Source organism: Gavialis gangeticus, unplaced genomic scaffold (genome assembly GCF_001723915.1).
Source record: "Gavialis gangeticus isolate Ggan-Ray unplaced genomic scaffold, GavGan_comp1, whole genome shotgun sequence".
Lineage (NCBI taxonomy): Eukaryota > Metazoa > Chordata > Crocodylia > Gavialidae > Gavialis > Gavialis gangeticus.
Genome location: NW_017729000.1, coordinates 43,651,145 through 43,675,133, shown reverse-complemented (window position 1 = coordinate 43,675,133; position 23,989 = coordinate 43,651,145). Strand labels below are relative to the sequence as shown.

General features: G+C 44.4%; 1 protein-coding gene across 3 annotated transcripts in view; it reads left to right on the top strand.

The window, feature by feature from the left end:
• The window catches only part of SIL1 (SIL1 nucleotide exchange factor), a 312,127-nt gene extending 288,745 nt beyond the window's left edge, over nucleotides 1-23,382 (top strand). For all 3 annotated transcript variants that reach the window (XM_019506554.1, XM_019506552.1, XM_019506553.1), the window contains exons 8-10: nucleotides 10,572-10,668; nucleotides 15,273-15,437; nucleotides 21,024-23,382. In XM_019506554.1, coding sequence (XP_019362099.1) covers nucleotides 10,572-10,668; nucleotides 15,273-15,437; nucleotides 21,024-21,377 — 616 coding nt within the window. In that variant the 3' untranslated portion in view covers nucleotides 21,378-23,382. The remainder of the gene's footprint in view (nucleotides 1-10,571; nucleotides 10,669-15,272; nucleotides 15,438-21,023) is intronic.
• The last annotated feature ends 607 nt before the right edge of the window (nucleotides 23,383-23,989 follow it).

Below are 23,989 nucleotides of genomic sequence, written 5' to 3'. Positions count from 1 at the left end.
AGGTCCTGGTGCTTTAAAAAAAAGCCCGCACTCACTGGGTGCTGCCAGGCAGGGGGCAATCCCCACTGCCCTGTGTTGCATGAGGGATTGTGCCATGAGCCTCCTGACCCCCTTTCCCCCCCGGCTGCCCTGTCTGCCCCAGCTCTGGTCCTTTAAGGAAAAAAAATGACACCCCCTGCCCCACGGACTCACCGGTGCCTACAGCGGCTTCTGGGCTTTGGGGCACTCACGGAAGAGCCCCCCACACAGCACGGGGCAGCGGGTGGCAGCGAGGATTGCCCCCCTGCCGGGCAGCACCCAGTGAGTTGAGGCTTTTTTTTTTCCAAAGTCCTGGTTGCTGGGGCGGGCGGGCAGCCACTGCTGGGCTGGGAGAGCAGACAGGGGATGAGACTGGGTGATTCAGAGATTCAGCAGCAGCCAAATCTCCAAATCAAATTCAGCCGAATCCATTTGGGACAGTGATTTGAATCACCAAATCGAATCACTGTCCCCCGAATTGGCCAAATCTGAAACGAATACTAACCACTTTGCACGGGCCTAATAGCCACCCCCTTCCCCTCCCCCCCAAAGCTTTTTTTCTTCCTTCATGCCAGCGTTCAAAAAGTACATGGTCTCGCATCTCTTTGGGCACCAAGTACATGCTACTGTTGATCTTTGCTTCTAAGGCAGTCTCTCCAGCTCCTTCATGGGCTTTTTGCTCTCATTTAGTCCTGTCTAGTTTGCTTCTTTCTGATACTGAGGTACCCAGACCTGAGCCTAATTGTCTGGGTATGTTGTTGCCAGAGCAGTGCAGACAGAGGTTTTCACCTCCTGGCTCTGTGCTGTGTCTGAGCGTGCATCCACAAATCCCACCTCACCACTGTAGCCTTTTTCAATTTAATTTGATTTTTCCTCTGCCATATTGCATTGCAGGCTCATGTCTAATTTGTTCTCTGCTCTTGCCTCAGGGGTCTATCGGTGTTACTGCTTTCCATACTTCTCTCTTCCGTTGAATATCTGTACTTGAGATTTTTTTATTCTCTGAAAGTATCTCTTAAATTTTGAATTTTAAACTTTGCGTCATGATAGGAGTAAATCCAAGAGAGTTAGCAGTGCTATTAAAATGTTTTTTCCCTTTCAGAAGCCTGAGATGCATGTAGCCTCAGAGCGAGTACTAGCGCCATGCATTCTCTCAGTATTACATAGGAATCATCTTTTTCTATCACCAGCACCTCTGATCTTGTGGAAACAGTTTTGTCATTCAACATAAATGAAAAGCGAGTAACTGGGTCACCAATTTGAATTTGCGATAGGCCTTACAGAACCAAAAGTTCCTATGAAGGCTATTTGACAGATGTGAAATGGGACTCTGAGTGTTCCAGTGCGTAGTAGACAGATGTCCATAGCAGACAACCCCATTATCATGTTTGGTGTGGGACTGGCAGAACAAATTATTCTCTCATCTCTAATTGTAAGTCATTGCAGCAGTAAGTCAGTGTTGTGCAGTGTGGGTTGAGCTGCTTCTATCCCTGCTTCAACCCTATCTCCAGACCACAGCCAGTACTGAGTCTGTAAAGCACTCCTGACCTATTTACTCCTCTCCACAGACACCACATCTCTGCAGTGAAGCAGAGTAGCTACCTTAGAGTATCCCTGAGCTCATGCCAGTTAGCACACCTGAGACAGAACTTGCAAGTGGTGCATGGTCAGGACTACTCTACAGCAAGAGCCTGTCTTACATATGGGATTTGTTGCAAGTGGAGAGGGGAGCAGGTGGATGGGGCTATGTTCTGGAGGCAATCCTGGGCTTGGCATGACAGTGCCTTGGACAAAGTCCTCGGTGTCCTGCCAATCGAGTACCATTACTGGTATGAATTCAGTTAACAGAAAGGGAGATGGGAGAAAATGCGAAGTAAGTTGACACTTGTTGCCTGGGTGGGGAAGTGCATAAGTTTCCTACACATGTGGATCCATTTTCTGTGTATCACATCCCTTTGCTGCTTAGTTTTTCCTCAAGATTGAAGAAGGAGCTGCTGTAATATGCCTTTCCTCTGCAGCACACAGAAAGGTAGGATTGAACATGGCTTACTCGGGGCACAATACCAAGTTGTTTTATTTCAATTTTACTGCATGTTACAAATTAGAGAGTTATAATATCACTGATCGAAGTGCTTCAGCACTTGTTTTTATTACTTCTGCTCCTCTTTCCTTGTGCTGTTGAGGCTTGCAATGTTCTGACAAACATGCCGTTCGTTTGTCAATTTGTAATAATCTCTAGCCTCTTGTGGGAAGTTATAACTATAACGTAGTGAAATATAAACTGGCAGAAAATGGAATGTTCCCTTCTGCCAGTTCTGTGAGCGGCAGGAGATGGGTTTGGATGTTAGCTTTCTATTTCTTTCTCTCTCTTTTTATTTTTTTTATTTGCTGAAGGGCACAGTCACCCTCTTGCAGCACCAACAGAAAAAATATGCTGGGCCTATAAAATGACATGTGAAGTTTGTCCCAGGCAAAGTTACAAATCCAAAAGGTTTGGAAGGAAACAGCAGCAATAAAATATAATTATTTTTCTTCTGGTCAGAATCATCCATTTAAAAATGCAGCTGACAGTTTGGCAGCACATCCGTTTCATGGCCACTTGTTGCAGTTGTTATGGGATGCTGATGAAGAGCTCAGGGTCAAGATAGGAACACTCAGGAGGCTCTACAGGGCAGAACTGTAATCACCTTTTCATGGGTGAAGGAAAAGTCACCACAATGTAAGGTTTGAATGTACTGGGGAGAGAAAAGACCCAAATTAGGTTTCCCACAAAATGTTCTTAAGAGGCATTCAAGGTCATGGGCCTTATCTGTAAGGCCCAGTGGCCTGTACTTGGAGTATCTGAAAGATGATCTGAGGTCAGCAGTGAAAACACTGAAAGCATCTCAGCTCCTCAGCACCATGGAGGTTTGAGGTTGCAGAGATTTCTTAGGGGCTGGCCTGAGACTGTGGGGAGCTCCCACATCAGCAAGGGACCATTCCAGAGCTCACTCCAGAGCTCACAAGTACTTCTTTAGTCTGCCTTCTCTAATACCACTGCATAGCAATATTTGCATTAAAAAATCCCTGCCAAACCAAAACACTGCATTGTATACATGCACGCATTCTCTCCCTGCCAACAGGATGGGAGAAAGGGCTACAAAGGAGGAATGTTGTCTTATGAAGGTGCTTAGATATGCTGATGCGGCATAAGTTGCGACCTAAAGAAACAGACTGGACTGTGAGTGGCAAAGTGTGGTTACAGTTGCTCCACTTAGTATTGCACAGGTGCATACGTCTGAGACTTCAGGTCTCTGTATTCAGGGCTGTGTCGGATGGCTGCTTGAATCATAACTGAGTATTGTATGTTAAGACCCATACTTTCTGGTGGGCTGCTCTTTTATGCAGATTAAACTATGTGCTCAAGTTCTGATAAGATGCCTCTCTGGACCCTGTTTGGGCCACGTGTGTTTCTGCTTTCAGACTAGGCTCTAAACCAGCATCACATTTTTCATTTCTGCAACAGAAATTTCAAATACTGCCATTCTTTCATGGCTTAATGCCCACTGAATTTCATGTTTTAGTCCAAGATCTGTCTTATTGTATTTTTTTTGTCCAATCTGCTCATCTTTGAGCAGGATCCACACGCTTCATTTGTATAGAGATGCACGGAGTTTTCAAATTTCTCAAATGGGCTTTTTATTAGAGAAGTACTGATTTTTATCTCTAGCAGAGGCATTTTCACATAAAAAGATAGAAATGTTTGGAACATTGAAAGCTGAATGGTACACCTTCCCATCCAGTAAAACTTCCTAACCTCAAGAGTTTTTCTTTAGCTATGGTTCAGAGATTTTAATTAGATCTAATACTCTAGGTGACCAACAAAGCATTAAAAGGCATACCAGTTTTTCAGCTAGATCCTTTACTGCAGAGCTTTCATTATTTATTTTTGATAGAAGTGACAAAAGAACTTCAATATCCTAAATTTATATTTTGGTTGAATAGCAGTAACAACTATCAGCATAAGAGATTCCATTCAGTGCGGTTATAATCAGAAAAATGTCTGTCTACAAATTGCACCACAGGGTTCCATATTTACTTTGCTCTCTCTTGCTCCCAGCAACTTTCACATAATATTTGCTCAGGTTTTCAAGTCGGAAGTTGAATTGTTTACTTGCCAAGGTTACAGACTCTTTCTAGAATTTGAAAATGCAGCTAGGTCCTTTTTGCCTCTTATCACCAGAAGTAGACTGCATTTTGAAGATTTGGTTGACAGTGGTGGTGGTGATGTACAAGAATTTGATGTGCCATGGGATCTAAAATTCTTGTAACTAATATGTAGAAAAAAATCACAGCTGCTTGTTGTAGAAAATCTGAGAGCAGAAATAAAAAAAGGAAGGGACTTAGTTCTTTATTGGAGGCAGGAAATAATGGAATTTCTCCCTCTCCCTTCTTCTTTCTTCTCCTCTTCCTCCTTCTCCTTCCTAGTGTCCAGCCTACTTCATGCAACAGACAATTATTTTGTGCCTCTGGTGAAGCTGCTAGGAGGTTTCTTTGAGTAGCACAGCGATACCTACAGGAGTGTGGTTCTGTAGGCAGCATGAATAGGTGCAGTATCTTGTCTTATGTATGTCATGCTGCTGCCAGGTCTGTCTTGGATGATCTGAGAAGCTTTTAGGGTGAAAAATGGAAAAAGAAAAGTTCTAGAGTGCCCCTCTTTGTTGTGTTCACCGAACAAGGTTTTATGATACCATTTGGCCATGGAGCATTATCTCTGTTTATCAGCATTAGACAAGAAGACTTAGAGGGGATGTCTTTTTGCTGTCTGGCTGACTGATCTGGGTTAGGGATGGTTTGATTCTGAAACACTGTGGAGTGGTTCAACTTTATTCACAGGATTAATAGCAAGCACAGTTTTCTCCCAGGCACAAATCAAGCAGCTGATGAAGACAGTTTAAAAAGCACAAAATGAAACCCCAGGTATTCAGAAATCTCAGTCCCAAATCACAGTACTGACTGCAGGCCACTGGGTATGTCTATACAAGATGCTTACTGCACAGTAAGCCTAATAACACTGCACAGTAGTGTGCCGGTCAAAAACCATGCTAATACTTAAGCAAGTACTAAATTAAATGCGCAGTAACTATTGCACATTAATGAATGTGTCATGTGCCCACTGGGTACCAAATTAGTCAGCCTCTGACTTCTCACAAGCTTTTAACAATCTGATTAGCATTTTCTGCCGTCCCTTTGCCTGTTCACAGCCTATTTCTGCTTGCTCCAAGAACAGGATTTCACCACGTGACTCTTGTTAGGCTGAATTACAGCAACTGCTTCCAAGTTGTTTGTGCACTAGAGTTGACCCATGTCAGAAACTGTGGTGTGACAGATGACTTGATCATTCTAGTGGGCTCGTTTTCCTGGCCCAGGTGGGCTCTTTCTGCAGTTTTCAGCTGGGGATGCCAGAATTCACCTCTCCTCTTTATTGCTGGGCTCCTTGTAGAGCTCATATATAAAAGTTCTCTTCTCTGATAACTAACCTGCGATCTTAATCCAGAATCTAAAAGCTCCATTGATCATTCTTTTGAGTTTTCTAGGAATTACATGTGTATTATACTGGTTGGATTTTTACTGTCCCTCACCTTTCTATAGAGTAAATGAGCTCCAGACCCCCTGTCAAGTGCTCTGGCAGCTGCTTTCCCATTGAAATGGGGTTTCATTTTCTTTCCCAGACTCCATTCAGTGAAGAGTCAGTGTTTTCTTTGGAGGCTGGAGAAAACTTCAGCTTATGGAGGTAACCTACTAGAATATTTCTCAGTGTGTGAAATAGAGAATATTTGTTTTGTAGCTGCATAGAGATAAGCTTGCATAAGCTTCTAGGCAGAATAATGTTCATATGTTGATGCCAAAGAGCAGCTGCTCAGGTTGTGGAGGCAGCTTTGCAGAACTAATGCTTGCTAATTCAGATCCTGGGGTTAAAGACTGAAGGACAGGCAAGTGCTCAGAAGTCTCTGCATTGCTGAATTGAGTGTCTAATAGATCTGCAACTGAAGCAGATGAGTTGTATACCTTAATTGTTTTTACCTATCCAATTGTTGATGTTCATGTAATCCAGGGATGTCAAACGCATTCAGGCTGCAGGCTGGATGAGGGGAGCAGGGCCAGTCTGCAGGGCAGATCAGGCCCGCAGACTGGCCCCATGCACTGGAGCCAGCACGCAGGGCCAGGCTGGTGTGGGCACCTTGTGTAATTCATGTCTTGTACCATGGCAGTGAGCTCCATAGGCTACTTGTGCATTCATTTTGTAAGGCCTCACCTGCTGTAGCTGCTGAGGAACATAATATTTGTAGAGTGCTTTGATACCTTCATCTGGGAGACATTATGGCGGGCAGGTGTTAAGATGCAGGTGCCATCGCCACCACTGCTTTTCCCAGCAGCTGCATGGGGCATATGTCCACAGCTGGTGCTTTTCTGCACAGTGGTGGGAGACCTCAGCAGCACTTGCATTTTTCCCTGCAGACACTGGCTGGAGACTGTTCCCCTGTTGCCATAGGGAAAAGCCATGGCAATGGATGCTTTTCCTGTGCAGCCACTGGGAAAAGCAGTGGCAACGTCTAAGGACCTAGCACCTGCCCACCCACCATGTGCCTAAACTGGGTCTGTCCCACTGCTGAAGTCCTGTGTCCATAAACCAAATCAAATGGCTTTGCAGGCCACAGGTTGCTGACCTTTGCCTTAAGGGATTTGCTATCTCTCTTCCCTCCCAAATCCTTCAAATAGTCTCAGTCTTTGCAGATGGAGAGGGGGGCTGGAAAAATAAGCCACCAGTTCTATACTTATCGGATAGGAACTGTTGCTCCAACTTGCTGCTGCTGCAGCCTACAAGATGCAGCCTGCTATTAATAGCATCTTTTGCTATCACAGCTATCAGGTGAGGGGCAAAAGAATAAAAAAAAAAGCCATTGGGAAGTGGCGTTCACAATCCTTGTTTTTCTGTGCTGAGGTCAACCTGCTAATTAGAATCTGGCACATTGAGTCTGCTGGCTCTAAAACATGGATCCACTGCAACAGTATGAGATGCAGAGTCCACACTGATCCACCCATGAGTCTCCCAGCAGAAACTCCTCCTGCCAACTTGCTTGGCTCCAGATTGACATGGGACAGCTCTGTTTGCCTTGTTTTTATGAACTAATATTAAGCCATCAGTTTTTAATTTGATGCTTCTCCCTGCCTGAGCCCATTTGTGTTTCTGTGTTTTATGACCCCCTTTACCTTTGTCTCTTTTGTCTGATTTTTGGTAGTGATGTTGTAGCTGTGGTTGTCCTGGAATTATAAAAAAGGCAAGGATTTCTTATGGTGAAATCTTTTATTGGACAAACTGTATAGTTTTTCATTGAATTTTTGGCATTAGGTGCTCTGGTGGCTTTCAGGTAATCAAAAGAGCTCAAAGTGTTTTATTGTAGCAGAGACCAGGTGTCTTTGTCTAGCTGCAGTGCAAGTGCTGCTTCAAAGTGGAGAAAGGTGAATGTACCAAATCCTTTCCTTAGAAATGAGGTCTGCTCAGGATCCAGTAGACACACACAGGTCCAAATCTTCATGCTTTCTTCTCAGTACCCATCTCACTGAGAAGAAAGCCTTTGGCCTTTGACTCTTCTCTGCTCACCCTGGAAGATTCATGGTGCAGAACTGCTTTTAAGCCTTCCAGGACTGAAAAAGACCACAATCACTCAGCTCTCCCTGGCTGAGTACACATGCCCAGGATACAGCCTGAACAGAAAAGTTGGCAAGAAAAGCAAGGAAATATTTTTTCATGAGCTGGGGCATAGACAGGGCTTGGCAACATGCTTTGTTCATTTAAGTGTCAGGGTACCAAAAATATAGGCTCTTTGCTGAGGTTATGCACTAAGTGTGCCTGGCAGCCTGAGGCAGCCAAAGCACTTCACCAGGGAATAACCCTGACTTCGCCCCTCAGCAAATCAAAAGCATTAGCCCCATTGTATGATGGACGCAGTGAGCTGCCTAGTATTGAAGGGCCAGTTTGACCACCCTTACACTGAGTAGTACTTTGATGTGGCAAGGGGATGCTGGCTGTTGAGACTTCCAAAGCTTTCATAGCAATTGGTGACAGAACTGCAAATGAAAATTTTGCATCAGAAGTCCCAGTCTCCTGTGTCTGTTGTCTTGCCTCACTACTTGCTTTGGTTGTTGCTGCACATTAATTTTGATCCATACATCATACCACACAAATCAAGGAGCATGCTGGGCATACTATCTAGGACCAGTAAGAGCCAGATTCTGCCACAGGAAGCCTCTTTGTCCCCCCTTAAAGCAGTAGGGAAAGGGGTCCCCACCTAGCAGTTAAGAGGGAGGAAGACTCTTTCTGAGTGCCAGTGCTTAGAGTTCTGTGTTTAAGACTAGCTAGGTCCAAGACCCTGCAAGCAGCAGGGTATTGTGGGTCCAGAGCTGGGAATTTACAGGTAGAGGGATGCTTTTAGCCACTTGTATCCTTAAGTAAGATTTGTGTGGGGGGGGTGAGACTAAGTCATAACTGGTCATTTGCAAGCATTAGAGAGAAAAGGTCCCTTCTCCAGGTGAGGTGAAAGACTGATGGCACATTACAGACTGTGGAATGGTGGATAAGTGTTTAAATAAATCAGTGTGTTAATAGAAACTGAGGAACAAGAGAGAGGTGCAAAGTGAGAACTTAAGTAAAAGGCCATTAAGGAATAGATGTGGTTTTAAAGTGAAAAGAATTAATGGAGCAATTGGTGTGAATGAAACACAAGAGATGCAATGGGAGAGATCTTTGCTGAGTTAACACCTGCGGTGGCTGAAAGCTGCTTATTAACGAGACACTAGTACATTTAGGAAACTCAGTATAGAAAGCCTAGCATGCCCCTTTTGTGTAGTGTTGCCAGCACTTCAGATTGTCTGGCTACGCTGATCTTTTCAGCACCTATCTGCCTGTTGTGTGGCATCAGACGAGAAATGTTTGTTATGGTTCCTGCTGAAGCCAGAGTTGTGTAGCTGGCACAGCTAAGTTACAAAGCCATGTTCCCTTCCCTGTAAAGGTTTGAGATGCCCCCTCCACCACCATGCCAGTTGGTTGATACTGACTTGGATGCTGGCTGACCCCACTTCACAGCACACTGAGGAGTCAGAAGTCCCTTACCTCATATTAAATCTGACCCCATGCCCTGCACTCTGCCTTTGCCTCCATAAGAGGAGGAAAAGAATTGTAGTATTTGTCCTGAGTGGAACCTGGGAGAGTAACTTTCCCTTTCTTCCTCTCACATTAGTCAAAGATAGAAACCTAAAGGGTGAGAAGCAGTCCTAACAAATCTACATTTAGGATAAACCCATGCGTGAGGGCCTGTCTGCACTGCAGTCAAAGGTGTGATGGCAGTTCACACAAATACACCTGAGCTGGCTTTAATTTAGCTGGGTTGAGTACCAATAGCAGCACAGCTGCTGCAGTACAGATGCAACTGCCAAGCACTTACCCACGGTTCTGGGCAGAGCTGAAGACTTTGAGATTCAGACATATGGGGTTTGGTGGCAAAGCAAGACGCACCAGCCCACCACTTCGGGCATGAGGCACCTCCACGCCCATTAGTAAATGGCAGCTAAGTGAAGGAAGGAAGGCACTTCCTGGCATGGCCCATCTGTATTTGGGAACTGCCTTCCTTTAGAAAGTGCACTGCCTCTGCAAGGCCCAGGGAGAAGCAAGGAAAACTGCACAGGAGAGGTGCTATTTGTTGTTTTGTCTTATGCCCAATTGTGTGCTAGTTGCCTAATTAAATAACTCAACTTTAATTAGTTATTAATTAAAGTAATTCACAGAAGCCATGACACCAAAATGAAAAGAGACAGCAGTTTGTTTCTAAATGTGCTGGTAATTCTCTCTCACATTGCTGCATGGAGACGTCAGAGGGTTTTCATGTCTGTTTGGCCACTTGGAATTTGACTTTGGGAATATCATTGCTTTCAAACTAGGATCAGATTCTGTACAGTTGGCTATTGCACTACCTCCATCACAGGCCCTCCTCCCTGTAGTCCCTGAGGTGGCCTCAAAGGCTTACAGCCGGAGCCCTATGGCAATGCTGCCGGTGTCCTAACAATCAATTGGGCATGTGCACATTTGAGGGGAGCTTTCAGTCCAACTGGGAAAGAGCAACAGCATTTCCTGCTTGACATGAAGGTCTTGAAATACATAGCTCAAATTCAAGTGACCCTACCTGTTTGAAGAGCCCTTTGGCGGTTGCCAAGTACTTCCTCCACTCTAGCTAGAAACGTCTGGGCCAGGGGTTATTATATACAAGGCACCTGGAACAATACCAGTTTTCACCAACAGGTGTCACCTTCTTAGACATAAATTAGATTTTGACAGTGAGAGAAGTTGAGGCAGAAGTTTTGGACTATTTAGTTTACATTCATTCATGTCTTGCAATAGATTTTGAAACTTACTTCCTAACCATTAAAAAGCTTGTTTAGAAACTAACTAGCAGCAAAGTACGGGACTTCCCCTTTTGATCTCATTCTTCTCACAATATGTGTTTTGCTTTTTCCTGCAGCAATCCCAAAGTTCAGATTGAAGCAATTGAGGGTGGTGCTTTACAAAAGCTGCTGGTTATTTTAGCTACAGAACAACCCTTGACTGTGAAGAAGAAGGTAAGTTCACAAACCTATATCTAGTAACCTTTTCCCAGAGTGACACCTGTGTGGAAAGTCACTCTTGCATTAGACTAAATAGACAACAATGTGATTTGAGGTTGTCTTCATGAAGATGTGCTGATTGATAACTAGGAACCATCAGAGAAGTGAAGTTGGGCTACATGAATTGGGCTAAAAGCAGCACAACTTGCACTTGCTTCCACTTCAGTTGACTTTGGCCCAGTGGGTTTTGCCTATCCATGCGTAGTAATCTCTGTAACTGTTCATGAGCCACAGTTCTATAATAAGGGGAGAACTTTCCTTTTGCTGTGCAGTGCCACTACCTGGCCTGCATTTGCATAATCTCATAGTAGCAGTGGGCCTTGTTCTACTTAAAGGGAAAACTGAGATCAGACAGCAGAGATAATGGACTCAGGCAGGCAGTGTGGTATGTTATGGACTGACTGGCCAGTCCCAGGGCAGGCAGGAAGATCACATCCTACCAAATACAGGAGGTAATGTTTTGAAGAAGATAATTGCTTTATCCAGTCTGATGTCTTGGAGGAAGGAAAAAAGCTCTCAGGGTTAGGGTTGTGGCCAAATGTGCAAGGCTGTGCATTGGAGTGGGGGATTCAGCTGCTTTCTCTTATTTTAACTTACACAGCAATGGGTGTTGTAATGGGTCATAACATTAGCCAGCTTCTTTTAAATCCCACCCCCGATATTAACACAGAGACCTCTTGCAATAGAATTTCACAGAGGAAGTGAAATAGCTGCTCTGATTCATTCTGCATGTACCTGCCATCAATGTAATAGGTGATGTGGAGCCAATTATTTAACAAGTGGCTCCCATGAAACCGCCCCCTGCTTTTAGGCTGTGGGAAAAGCCCTGTGGGATGGCAGTGTCACCAAAAGCTGAAGAAATGCTAAGGAAGCCAGTTACTTACTCTAAGACGCCTCCTGTCTGCTTAGCCCCTCTGTGGGGCAAGCACACTCAGAGAAACTGTACTTCCTTTTCATATTTCATCTTGACAATGGCATGTGGTTGGCTCAGTTTGTGCTATGGGGCTGAAGATAAAAGCCTTGGTGGGGTACCCGGGGTAACTAGGGGAGTACTTGAAAATCTGTGTTCGTCAGAGCAGCATGTCTCAATTCAAAAGCATTTTTTAAAGACTCTGAGATGAGTCATTACGGCAGCATTGCAGCCCCACCAGGAACAAACAGAAGGCTGCTGCTCTCTTAAACTTACTAGCATGCCATGGACAGGGGCTCCAGAGAGGCTTTCTAGCCTGGCACAGTATTAGGTGACCTCTTGTATCCAGACAGAGTAAGATGTCCTCTGTCCCCAGACTCATCATGAGTGCCTCTCCTTTAATCCCCTTCACTCCCTTCCCCACAACTCCACTTTCCAGGCTAAATAAGCATCCATGGTAAACTCTATAAATGTAAAATGCACTGTGCTAGATGGTCATCCTTGAGGCCCTTTTCTGAAGAAGTGAGAGGTCTTGGGTGGCAATGGGACTCCAGACTGGTGTGGAGATTCATACTGAGCTCTAATGCATTCCCACTAGTGTGTGACAGGGAGGCTTTTCCTCCCATCAGAATTAAAATGTGGTGCATGCAGTAGAGTCTTATTTCCCCTCCAGCCACACTGGGAACAGGGGGAGGCATTCCACGCAACTTTTCCTTGGCCTGTAACAGAGAACAGACAGGAGTATTCACTAGATTCCTGGAGGCATCAAGAGAACGTAAAATAAGAACAAACTGGATTGGAAAAATCTCACTCCCTATTCAGATCTGCCCATGGAGAGCACAAGAAGTATGTCCCACCTGTGCTTGCCAAGGAGGTAGCTCAAATTGCTGGCAGGCTCTGAGATAAGTAATCTCAGTAATAGTTCTGTTTTCAGCAGCAGCAGTCTGGCCTGAGGGGCATCACTGCAGTCTGAGCATCTTTCTTAGCTCGTCTAGGAACCAGGCTTGGAAATAGAAGGAGAGTTTAGAAATCAATAATATGGCCACTGCCTGCCTCTGTACTCAGCTTTGCCATTTGTGTGCATGAAGGCACTGACATTCAGGCCAGAGCCACATGTTGTTGCAGTTGTCTAGGTGTGTTAAGGCACTGGCCTAAGATCCCAGGTAGGTAGGAGCTCTGTTCTGGGCACTGTATTCAATCCATCCCTGCCCACTATATTTACAGGAGTGTAACAAGTGAGAGGGGAGTGAGTTTGATATGACACATCACAAAAGGTCTTGGGGGAAGGGCTGGGAAAATGCTCAGTTCAGAGCTCAGCTGTCCAAAGAGGGACACAATTCTGGTGCCAAACCGCAATGAAAATCCCATGCGATTCTCAGTCATCTTTGTTAAATCTGGGTTAGACTTCTTAGGAAAGGCTTTTTCTGGGCATCTGGGCTCAAGATCCAGAGTGCAGATCCCTCAAAGGGGACAAGTGTGGGGAAATGACCTTGGCTTTGGGTTTGGTTTATGTGATGAGTAAGTGTCCTCTTACGTTCATTTAATAAATAACCCACTGATATGATTTGGGTTATGTTAACAAATTACAAACCGCCTGTCCCCAAAGACATTCCAGACAGAAAATCCCGAAATACAAACTCAGTGAGAGCAGAGCCTGCCTTGCATTGAAACGCTGCCTCTCTTGTGTTGTGTTCAAGCACTTCAATACTGCAGCAGTTTTGTTGCTATATAAATATCACAGATAGGTTTAGTATGAGCAGGAACTAAATCAAATACAAGTAAAATTTTGCTGGGCTGCAGATCAGTCCCAAAGAAGGATTCAAAGTGCGTTCATTGGCATCTGCTTCCACCCAAATTAGTACTGGGCATGTGCTCCAGGCCCAGAGGATACCTGCCTACTTATTTGGGTCCATCCATGGCCAATCTCAGATGCAGTACACAAGAGCTCTTGTGTTCGCCAAATGCCTGTGTGGTGCACTGTCGTATTGAGGGCCATGTTTGTTTATCTCCCAGGATAGTAGATTGAAACAGCTGCTGAGGATGGGGAGGAAACATCTGTCTGTATCTGCACCAAATGCTCTGAGGCTGCTCTGCTCAATATGTGATGTAAAGGATGTGAATCCTCAGCATTTCCATGCTTCTTCTCACCCAGGGGCCTTTGAGTTTGTAAAGATGGATTCAGCCTCACAAGTACCCTGTGGAAAGGCTAGTGTTGTTATCCTTGGCTGTGTGTAGATGAAATGAGAGGTGTGTGTGCAAAACACTTTAAAATGCACTAAATGCTTTTGCACCGCTTTAATGGTGTTGATGTTTGAACACCTTAGCGGCATATTTCGTATTAATTCCAGCTGCTGTAGGAAATTGAGCAGTGTAATGTGCCTTAAATGACTTGGAGCACAACAAACTAAAACTCCTTTGAGGAGTTTTAGTTTGCTGCCCCTACAGCCATGGAGCGAAGCACTGGGCTGTGTGCAGATCTGCAGGAAGCCCTGCAGGCAACCTGACAGCAGCCCAGGAAAGCGGCTCCACCCAAGAAAAGCGGCAAGCCTGATCTTTATTTTCCCACCCCGCCTAGATCCTGCCTGCCTACCTGAGCTGCGTGGGGGCCCAGTGCTTCCCTCCGTAGCTGCGGTGCCTCCCGGGACTGCCCAAGCTGGGTGCCTGTGGGTGGGTGCTGCCTGGGGGGTGGGGGGGGCTGCAGCTGCTGTGGAGGGAAGCACCAGCCCCCTCCCCCAAACCCACAGACCACTCTACCTGCCGGCAGCTTGCCCTCCCCTCCCTTCTGGAGAGGCAGGTAGGTAAGCATGGTGTGTGCATGACACGGGTTTAATCAGCCCTAAATTGAAGCAGTGTTTTGTAAAACCCACCACTTCAATTTAGGCCCCCCCCCATTTCATCTACACGTGCCCCTTGTGTCACAGATCAGGAACCTGATGCACGGTGATGTGTCATGGACTATACAAGCTAGTAGTAACGTTCTGATTCCTCTGGCCTCTTTAATCACACAACAACTGTGCATCCCAGTTAAAAAAAATTCTGGTCCTCGCAAAGGCGTCTGTGCAGATTCCAAACGACACCACACCCTGCACCTAGGTCAGATACCCATATACAGTATGGTGTAGGCCTCAATGACATCCTGTACTTCCTTGGCATTGGAGAGAATGTCATTGGAGTGGCCTTTGTTGCTTTGAGGGCTTCATGGTTGTGATTTGTGAGGAGAGCTGAGCACCTGGCATGACCACTGTATTCAGGGGAAATGTGGGGGGATCAGCACCTTACAGGTTCAAGCACTAAGCCTTTGAACTCCTTGAAAACAAATGTTTTATAGCAAGAGTTACAGGGAGTTGGGGATCAAATGTAAACCTCAGTCCCTTGGAGAGGCTGAAATTTAACGTGGGCCAGTGTTTGCAGAGCAGCAAGGCATGAACATAGATGGTCATGTTTTTCCTTCCTGATTAGAAGTCATTGAGACTGTTGATGGGCATTTAAATTACACCCATATTATGTAACCTCAATCAGCTGCCTTTTGTGATAGTTCGCAAAAGAAAATGAAGCCAGAACATTAGGGCTCTTCAGCATGCAGATTACTGAGCAAGAAAATGGCAGCTGTGACTGGACTAGGGGACTGATTCACTCTTGTGTTTGTCAGGCTCTCTTTGCTTTGTCTTCGATGCTGCGACACTTCCCCTATGCCCAGCAGCAGTTCCTCAAGCTTGGTGGCCTTCAAGTACTTAGAAATCTCTTCAAAGAAAAAGGCATGGAGGCGCTCTATGTGCGAGTTGTGACATTGCTCTATGATCTGATTATGGAAAAGGTAAGAGACAGCTGGAGAGTATTCCCTGGATATCAATAGGAGTAGGTGAAGAGTAAGCTCTACACATGGGAATGATGAAATGTAATCTGGAGTCACATACTTTCTGGAGTTCCTGAAGGTCCTTAAGATTTTCACAAAGGGGCTGTCTTGTTCCCTTCACCAAGGCCTGGGCAGTTGGGCATGGTGCAGGCAATGCTGTCCTTCCACAAGAGTTGGGTGGGAGTAGCTGGTAGCATGGCAGCAGATTTAGTGGCCTGCTCTGCCCTCACACTCCTCCAGGAGCATGGGGAAGCCCCTGTGGAACTGGGTTCGGTATTCCCCGTATGGGTTGCATGGCACGGGCTGAGTGTGTGGGACCTGACTTCTGAGGACATTGTGGAGCTGCTCTAGAATTATTTTAAACATTCTTTTTTCCAGGAATATCTTGCTGTAGTTCTTACCCAGCAGTGTGTTAGAAGCCAAGTGACACTGATCAGTCTGATTTTTATCATCTCAACCAGCAATCCTTAACCTTTTTGTACTCAAGGCACCCCTTGATAAACTCAAAGTCCCCCTCAGAAAATTCCAGCTTTGTTTTCGCTAATTTTTTGGCTACAGAAAAATAACAGTGCAGTTTTTATGTTAGAGATAACTCAGAAGGATCACAACAGGGCAGAATGTTTTTAACACTGGGTTCCTATTTGAAATCTATGAGCACTTTTACACATGCTCCAAGGGTGGGTGGAGGGAGGGGTGCTCTAATTAAAGCAGCTTCAAGAGCCACTCCAATTAAAGCGCCACAGCATCTCATATATCAGCACTCCTGCACTTCAAAATGGTCGTGGGAGCGCTTGAACTAACTCTTCAAGCACCCCCTGCTGCCATTTTGAAGCGTGGGGACACTGATACACAAGACACTGGAGGCTGCTGGAGCACTGTAATTACCACGCTCCGGCAATACACTGTAATTGTAATTATAGCACATTGGAGCAGCCTCCCAGCACATCTACAGGCACCCTGTGGTTTTATCTTGTGAGTCATGTCTGCATGCCTAACGCTACTGGCATTGCATGGCAACCTGAGGCATGTTTGAAAGGATCTCCAGGTGTCCGAGGTTGCTGTGGCACCCTGGTTAAGAATCACTGGTCTAAACTAAATTAAACGCAAGGCATTAACAGAGTACTTACCGATTTTTGTAAATCTTCAAGTTTTAAAGGTCACTGGCTATTGGTATATCTTGGATAATAACCAGGTAAACACCTTTAGCTGTTTTATCTAGGAACACCTTAGCTTATTGCTGTAAATATCAATTTAAAAATCTTATTTTCTAGCCACTAGCTAACCTGTTTGTTTATGCGTTTCTCTTCCTTTAGAGAATGAAAATCAATTAAATCACAACTTTCACTTCTGTTTCTAGTCAATTTTGGGTCTGGGTTTTTATTGTTGTAATGTTTGGGTTTCAGGCACAGAAGAAGAACTTTTATGAGAGCAGAAACACTTTTCTTGATCAGAGGTTTTATAAAACATAAACATTGGGCCCAATGTAAAATGACCTTGTTCATTCAATTGGACAAATAACTAGCACTTTTTTCTGCCACAAACATTTGCTTTTAGCTTGTCAGAAACCCTACAATTGTACCCCATGTTTTAACTACTCTACCTCAACATCTCCATCTGTTCCCAGATACATTCTAACTTGAGGCAGTCAGCAGACCCTACGCATACCAAGTGTTACATTAAGGCAGGGGTGGGCAAAATGTGGTCCACGGGCCAGTTGTGGCCTGCCAGGCCATTCTATCTGGCCCTTGGAGCCCCTAAAAAAAATAAGAAAATTAATATTTATCTGCCCCGACTGCCTGATATGCAGCCCTCAATGGCTTGCCAAAACTCAGTAAGTGGTCCTCCTCCCGAAATAATTGCCCACCCCTGCATTAAAGCATGTTGTTCATTGTCCTTTTGATTGTGACAGTCTCCAGGGGCGCATCCAGATGAGCACAGACATGTGGTAAGCTGCCCCATAGACCCATCTGCGGCACCACACGCTGCACAAGCAGGCATTCTCCGCACTGCTACTTTGCAGCATTTGGGGTGGGGGTTGACCCGGGGTCAAAAAAACCCATGGTGAAAAAAAGCGGGACGGCTCATGTGGTGCCAGCACATTGCACCCAAAACCAGAGCGTGGCTGGCTGGAGCCACGCTTTTGCTGCTGGCCAGGCTCTCTGCTGCAGGAGTACCGCAGCTGCAGCTCGTGGAGGCCCCAGGACTCCAGGTAAGGCTGCTGGAGCCAGAACAGTTATTGGTCCCAGCCTCCCCCACCCCATGTAGTGTAACCTGCACACCAAAGTGTGTGTGGCATCAGCATACCCCAGGGACAAGAAGCAGTGGCACAAGGTGTGCTGCTGCTACTTGTGTCTGGGGAAATGCATGCTCCTGCTGATCTGAACACTCCCTAGGATGTAAATTGGATTGGTCTTCTTGCTGGGCCTGAATGCAGAATGGAAAAAAACACTATTTTTTTCACATAACCCACACAGTTTCTCCAAAACTACCTGGGAAAATTTGGGATAAGCATTATATGCAAGGAAAAGGGCTCCCCATAGGTCTGGAAATTTGGAGTGGTAGCAGCATTACTTGCTGTGGCTCTGGGAGCCACTGGAATTTAATGTTGCTACTGTTCCCTCCCTCCCAACCTCACCCCCACTACCAAATTTCCAGATTCTTGGGGAGCCTCTTCCCAACTATATGCCAGATTGGGATTGCAGCTGAACACAGCACCACAGGTCCCAGACCTAGCACATGCTTCCAGAACCAGTGCACTGTCCCGAACTCAGGGCATGGCCCTGGAGCCAGTGTGCGGGGTTGGAGCCAACACACAGCCCCTACACATTATGCTGAGTCAGGCACCACTGCACTGTGTAACCCCAGAGTCACCATGTCAGACTGGGCTCTGGCATGCATCCCTCAACCCCAGAGATCCCAGGTCTCTGGTACTTACCTGTACTCCTTGGTAAGATTTATCTTTCTTGGTGCCTTCCAAAAATAGGGTGCGTTTTTTATTTGAGTGTATGTTTATATGTGAGAAAATACGGTAATAGCAAAGCAAAGGGGCTGGATGAACCTAAATAAGTGGTGATATCACAGGGCTGTAGAATGGTTAGGTTTGGGGGAGACTGATTGAAAATCAACTCTGTGTATTTTTAGAAAATGAAGCAAAACTTAACTGCTGGCCATGCTAGCCAGTGGAGTGGATTGAAGCAGAAGAAAAGGTAGTTCTGTTCTGAATGCTTTCCCTGCCCTCACTCTTCTGTTTAACCCCAAATGAATGAACGATCCAGCCAGCATGAGCATAAACTTGCACAAGGGACAGAAATGGCTTTCCTCTGGGAAGGAAAAATCTGGTTGGAGGTTTTATTTCTTCTCCTCCCTCTCTTCCCCTCCCCCACACATACAGTAAATCAAACATATAAGTACAGTGCAGTGATTTTTGCCTTGAGTAACATCCAAGGGACCATCAGAAATAAGTTGCCAAGCAGCGATAGGCCCTTATCTAAAGGTCAGAAAAAATGTTATTGGGAACCTTGAGGATGTTGGAGTGGTCCCCAGGATGGGAGGGGGAGGGGGGATTTACCTGTTAGCAGAACTTATCCTTCATCAGTGTTTCTTTGTAACTGACTATTTCCATCCATTTTCTTCTGTAGATTTGCTTATCAGACCTGTAGAAGCCCTAATCTTCCCTTAATGATAATAACCTAGCAAACAGACTTGTGCTATTCAGGTCTAATTAATGAAGCGCACACATACTAATTATCACAGAAGGCCACCAGTCAAGCTAAAGGAACAGTTCTTAAAGGGAAAGAGACCCCATTGTGACAATCCGGGAATTTTTTGTGCAGGGACCAGCTGTTTCTGCCATGCAGACTGAAATGCATTTCGGATCACATTCTAGTTGGTGATGCATTCGTGGATTTCCTGTTAGCGACAGCTTCTTGCATTCACCTGCTGGCACTGCCGGGGCCAAGCATTTAATGGTAACAGCTAGCATCAAAGCCAGCAATAAATGAACATGCAGATTCCTACATATGCCGCCCACACTGTGAACACTGCAACTCAGTATATTTGAACAAGGCCAACCCCCACTGCAGCAGCCTTCAATGTGCCTGCTAGAACTGGGTCTTTCACTTGGGCTCTGCATCTTGGCTTACATGTGGGGGTGCTTTTGAAAGTGCCTATAGCTACACAGAATAGGATGGCTGAACCTTTTGATTTAAAGCTGATATGAAACGGGTAGTGCCCAGAGCCTATGGTCTGGTAACATTCCCGAAGTGATGGCACAACAAAAATGTTCAATAGGAACAGAGTTACATGGCAGTTATGAAACAAAACAAAAACCAGCATTTTAAACATCATCACCTAAACTGTCTTCCCCTTTCTGTTAGATATTTGTTGCCCATGATGTCATAATATCACAGTAATCCTCCAGTCGTCTAAGAGTTTTCCAGGCTAGACACAGCTAGAATTTCTAAAATATAAAATCAAAGCACACAGATTTTTCAAGCCACCTTTATGTATCATAAAGAAACAAAATAGGGCATGAATCCTTTCATATGTATATTTCCTTTGCAGATGACCTTGCAAATCAGATATTAGGGGGTATATGGATTCACCCCTGGATAATAATACAATAGATTCCAGTTATTTGTACAGCATTTTTCCAACAAAATTATGCAAATGAGCAGACTATATTAGTAAATGGAACAGGAAAAAACAATTTAAAAATAAATAGGTAGCATAATTTCTGGTCATAATATGGTGCTATAAGTGACTGCAAGTTGCTACTGCAGTTTTTGTCAGCTCTTAAAGATTTGCTGGAAAATAAATGGAAAATGACAGCAATTGCAGTTTGAACGTCTTATACCTTTCTATGTGACTTTGTGCATATTCATAAGAAATAATAGAATTCCACATGCACCTTAAGCATTCCAAAATTGCATTTACTTCATGTAGTCATCCAATGATGCAAGGAAAATCAAATACAATAAAATAAGAGGCAATTTTTAAGAGGTAGTATTGTGATATGTAAGATGATTTAGAAAAAATGTCTAGGCAAACTGATTGATTTCTTTCCATGAGACATGTCATTAATCCAGGGTGGTTGATATCATAGTTAATGATAAGAAACATGTTAAATATACTTAAAGTTAAATGTGCTGATTTAAAACAACAGAAAACCATATGTAATAATTTGCAAAATTATAAAAATGTTTCACAGTTTGAAACACTACTATAAACTGTCTGTTATGAGCAGAAATCTTTAACTATGCTTAATCTTTGCATGATTTAAGTGATCCTTGACTTTCCCTTTTGTAGTTTCAGTTTGTACAAGACACCCAAATAATCTAAAAGCTAATATCCAAATATGTGGGCAAAATTTAATTCAATGGATAGCAGGAAAGTTTACAAATATTCAAAACATGCTAATAATTAACATGCATTACAGGGAAATCTACTTTATGTTGCTCAACAGTATATAAAATCTACTGAGAGCAATTATTAAAAGTGTCAGTTGTACTAGGATACTAATAATCAATGTAACATGCTTTCTCACAGATGTTGCTTGAGGGTGCCCAGAACAATGAAGACCAAATGGAAGAGAAAGTCCAGCAGTACAGCCAAGTAAAGCTGGTGCCCGCTGTGGTAGAACAGGACTGGTGTGCCATTGTTTCCAACCTCCTGGCACTGCCGGAGCATGACACGAGAGAGAAAGTCCTAAAAACGGTGAGTGTTCTGATGACCTTCTGCAAGGATCGATACCGTGGGGACCAGCGCCTCAACATCACACTAAGCATGTTGCGCAGCGAGTATGAGGAACTGGCGGCTGAAGAACAAAGGGAAGGTGACAAAGATGGATATTTTAAGGAACTTCTTGGCTCTATAAATACCATTATTCAGGAATTAAGATGAAAGCAGCTGTAATTTCACTGAGATTTAAGAAGTAATTCAGGACAACTGCATGAATGTTGCTGGTTCAGGCTTAAATAAACTATTGAATAAACTGCTGGTCCAAGCAAAATCTCTCTCCAAGGCAAGTGAGCCAGTAGTTTCGTTACTAAAAGCACAAGCATTTGTGGGTATATTTTCAGCTCATTTCTTGGCCCATGCTAATTTCTCAGCTAATGAGTGTGTACATTTTCAAACATATATTACACCTAGTACTCTGCTTGCTTCTGAATCATTTACTGTAAGTGACTGAAATATTTTATCCAGATAAAGAAAAGCAGCAATTTTTTGGAGTCCCAAGGACTGATAATATGCTTGCTTATCAGGCAGCTGTGTATTTGGATTTTCTAAAGGAAAAAGACTTCTTCATATAACAGTGATCAGGCTTTCTCCTTTGGATTTGTACTACTTTCTAATCTACAGAGGCTCTGGAAACTGCTGGTTGTGTTCTGATCTTTAAGTTTTCATCCTGCTTGTGTTTTTTACTTGGAAACCTCAAGAATATTGAGTCTTGTTATACCTAGGTCTGGTTAGAGAATGTGTAAAACCAAGATTGGGAGGTTTTTTTTCAGCCCTTATTTGAAAGAACATAGAATCTTTAGCAAAAAGAGCCCTTCTCACAAATGTTTGCTAGACACTTGAATTAAATACATGTTTAAAAACCAAAACCTCAAGCGTTCTAAATAGCTCTGATTAGAAATCATTTCTCCTGCCAACCAATCAGGTTATACTTGCTTCACAACTATAATATGAACTTTTTTCTTCTCTAGTTGTTCAAAACTCTGCTTAGAGTAGACAGGACCTGAATTTCTAATGGTTTTTTAATGGGGAAAAAAAACAATCTAGGGAGGGGCTTAGAGTTCTTTTACACATCAAGGGAAATAAAATTTAAAAGCCACTGTTTTTTTTCTCCCTTCTCCAGTTTACTTTTAAATATTTTTGTGCCTTCTGATCTTATGAGAATACTGCCTGTAGCTGGGGGTGGAAGGAAATATTTTTCTCCAATATTTCAATTTTTTTTCTATTCCAGACAAGGAGGAAAAGAAACATGAAACATTTTAAATTTCCCATAAAGCAGCGTTTCAAAAAAAAAAAAAAATCATGTCAGCCTCATTGAAACCTTACCTGTCACTCAGGCAAAAGCCTGCTATTACAGCATTGACCGCACCTTCACTTTTTAAAACTTTGCTTATAAAAAACAGTGACTTGAGTTAAAGTTTTGCCCTTGAAACAATCCCATACCAAAAATATTGAAGTGGGCTGAATAAACAGTGCCTCAGCAAAGTGGTGCCAAAAATCAAACACAGGTTTCAAAATATTCCTATCATGACAAAAAGAGCATTTGTCACCAGAAGAGCATTTCAATGAAGTACTTGCAACCAGCTCTACTGGGAGCTGCTGTGAATCCCTCTGACTGTCAGCTTCAGCTACTTCAACCTTGGCCAGTGCTACCAGTTGTACTGTGTGGGGCTTTTACAGTGCAGAGAAATATCCATTACAGGCTGGACTGAGGCTACCAATTCCTTTTCCCCTATTATCGTAGCAGACTTGAACCCAGGTCCCATTAACCTGCAGTACCACCTGGCCCTTCCTCTGCTCCTTTTTCTGGTTATAATTGCTATGTACAGAAAACCCTGAGCTGGTATCTTTTTATTTTTTAACAGAAAGTGAGACTTGGAGTACTATGTGGCTGGAGCAGGCACAGTTAGGCGACTGCCCCAAAGGGACCTTCGCCAGCACAGCAGGGCACTGTGAGGATGGGGAGCTGCTTTGGTGCCTGTGCCATGTGGGCACGGGATAACTTTGCCATTTTAGTGCCAAGTTATTATCTTTGGTTGTTTGGCTTTCCCTGCCCAGAGTGGATGTCACCAGAATGACTGGATGGTTGCTCTGTAATCCTGGTGGCTCCTGCAGGGTTTCCCATCAGGAGTCCCTAATGATGATAGAATAATAAATAGTTGTATTTATACAGCATCCATCTGCCACTGCCTTGTAAGGACAGCATGAAACAATGTGCTCCCAATGAATCGAGATGCCAACCGCTTGAGAGCCAGCATCTTCCAGCCCTTCTGCAGGCAGGCAAAAGCTGTTCAGGCAGGAGAACGCAGAAGAACATGGTTGCAACCTAAAATATACAGGCTATAGCCACTTTGTCCAGTATAGTTCTGCAGCCTGGGAGCCTCCCTGAGGGTGGAATGTACAGGTTTCAATCTTCAGTTTAACCAAGCATGGGCTGTGCCTCTCCCTGAAGCTGGCAGAGCCAAGGGAAGGGGTGTGGGCAGGGCTTCTCTGCACCCTGAGGACGCCCAGAAGCCAGGACAGCCTATTAAAGCACCCTTCAGGCTGCTTTAGTGGCAGGAGACTGAACTGGCAGGCAGCTGCCCAGGAGCAGGTGGGCACAAGTGGGGTTTTAAGCCACTTTTGCAAATGCACTGCCTCTTGCTAGTTCTGTGCTTTGGTGCCACAGCTCAGGGCAGAAACCAAAGGTTTTGCCAGGCCTGGAACTTCTTTAACTCTTATAATCAGCTCCTTACATAAACTGCCTTCATGTGCCAACCAGACAGGAGTGGGGGCCA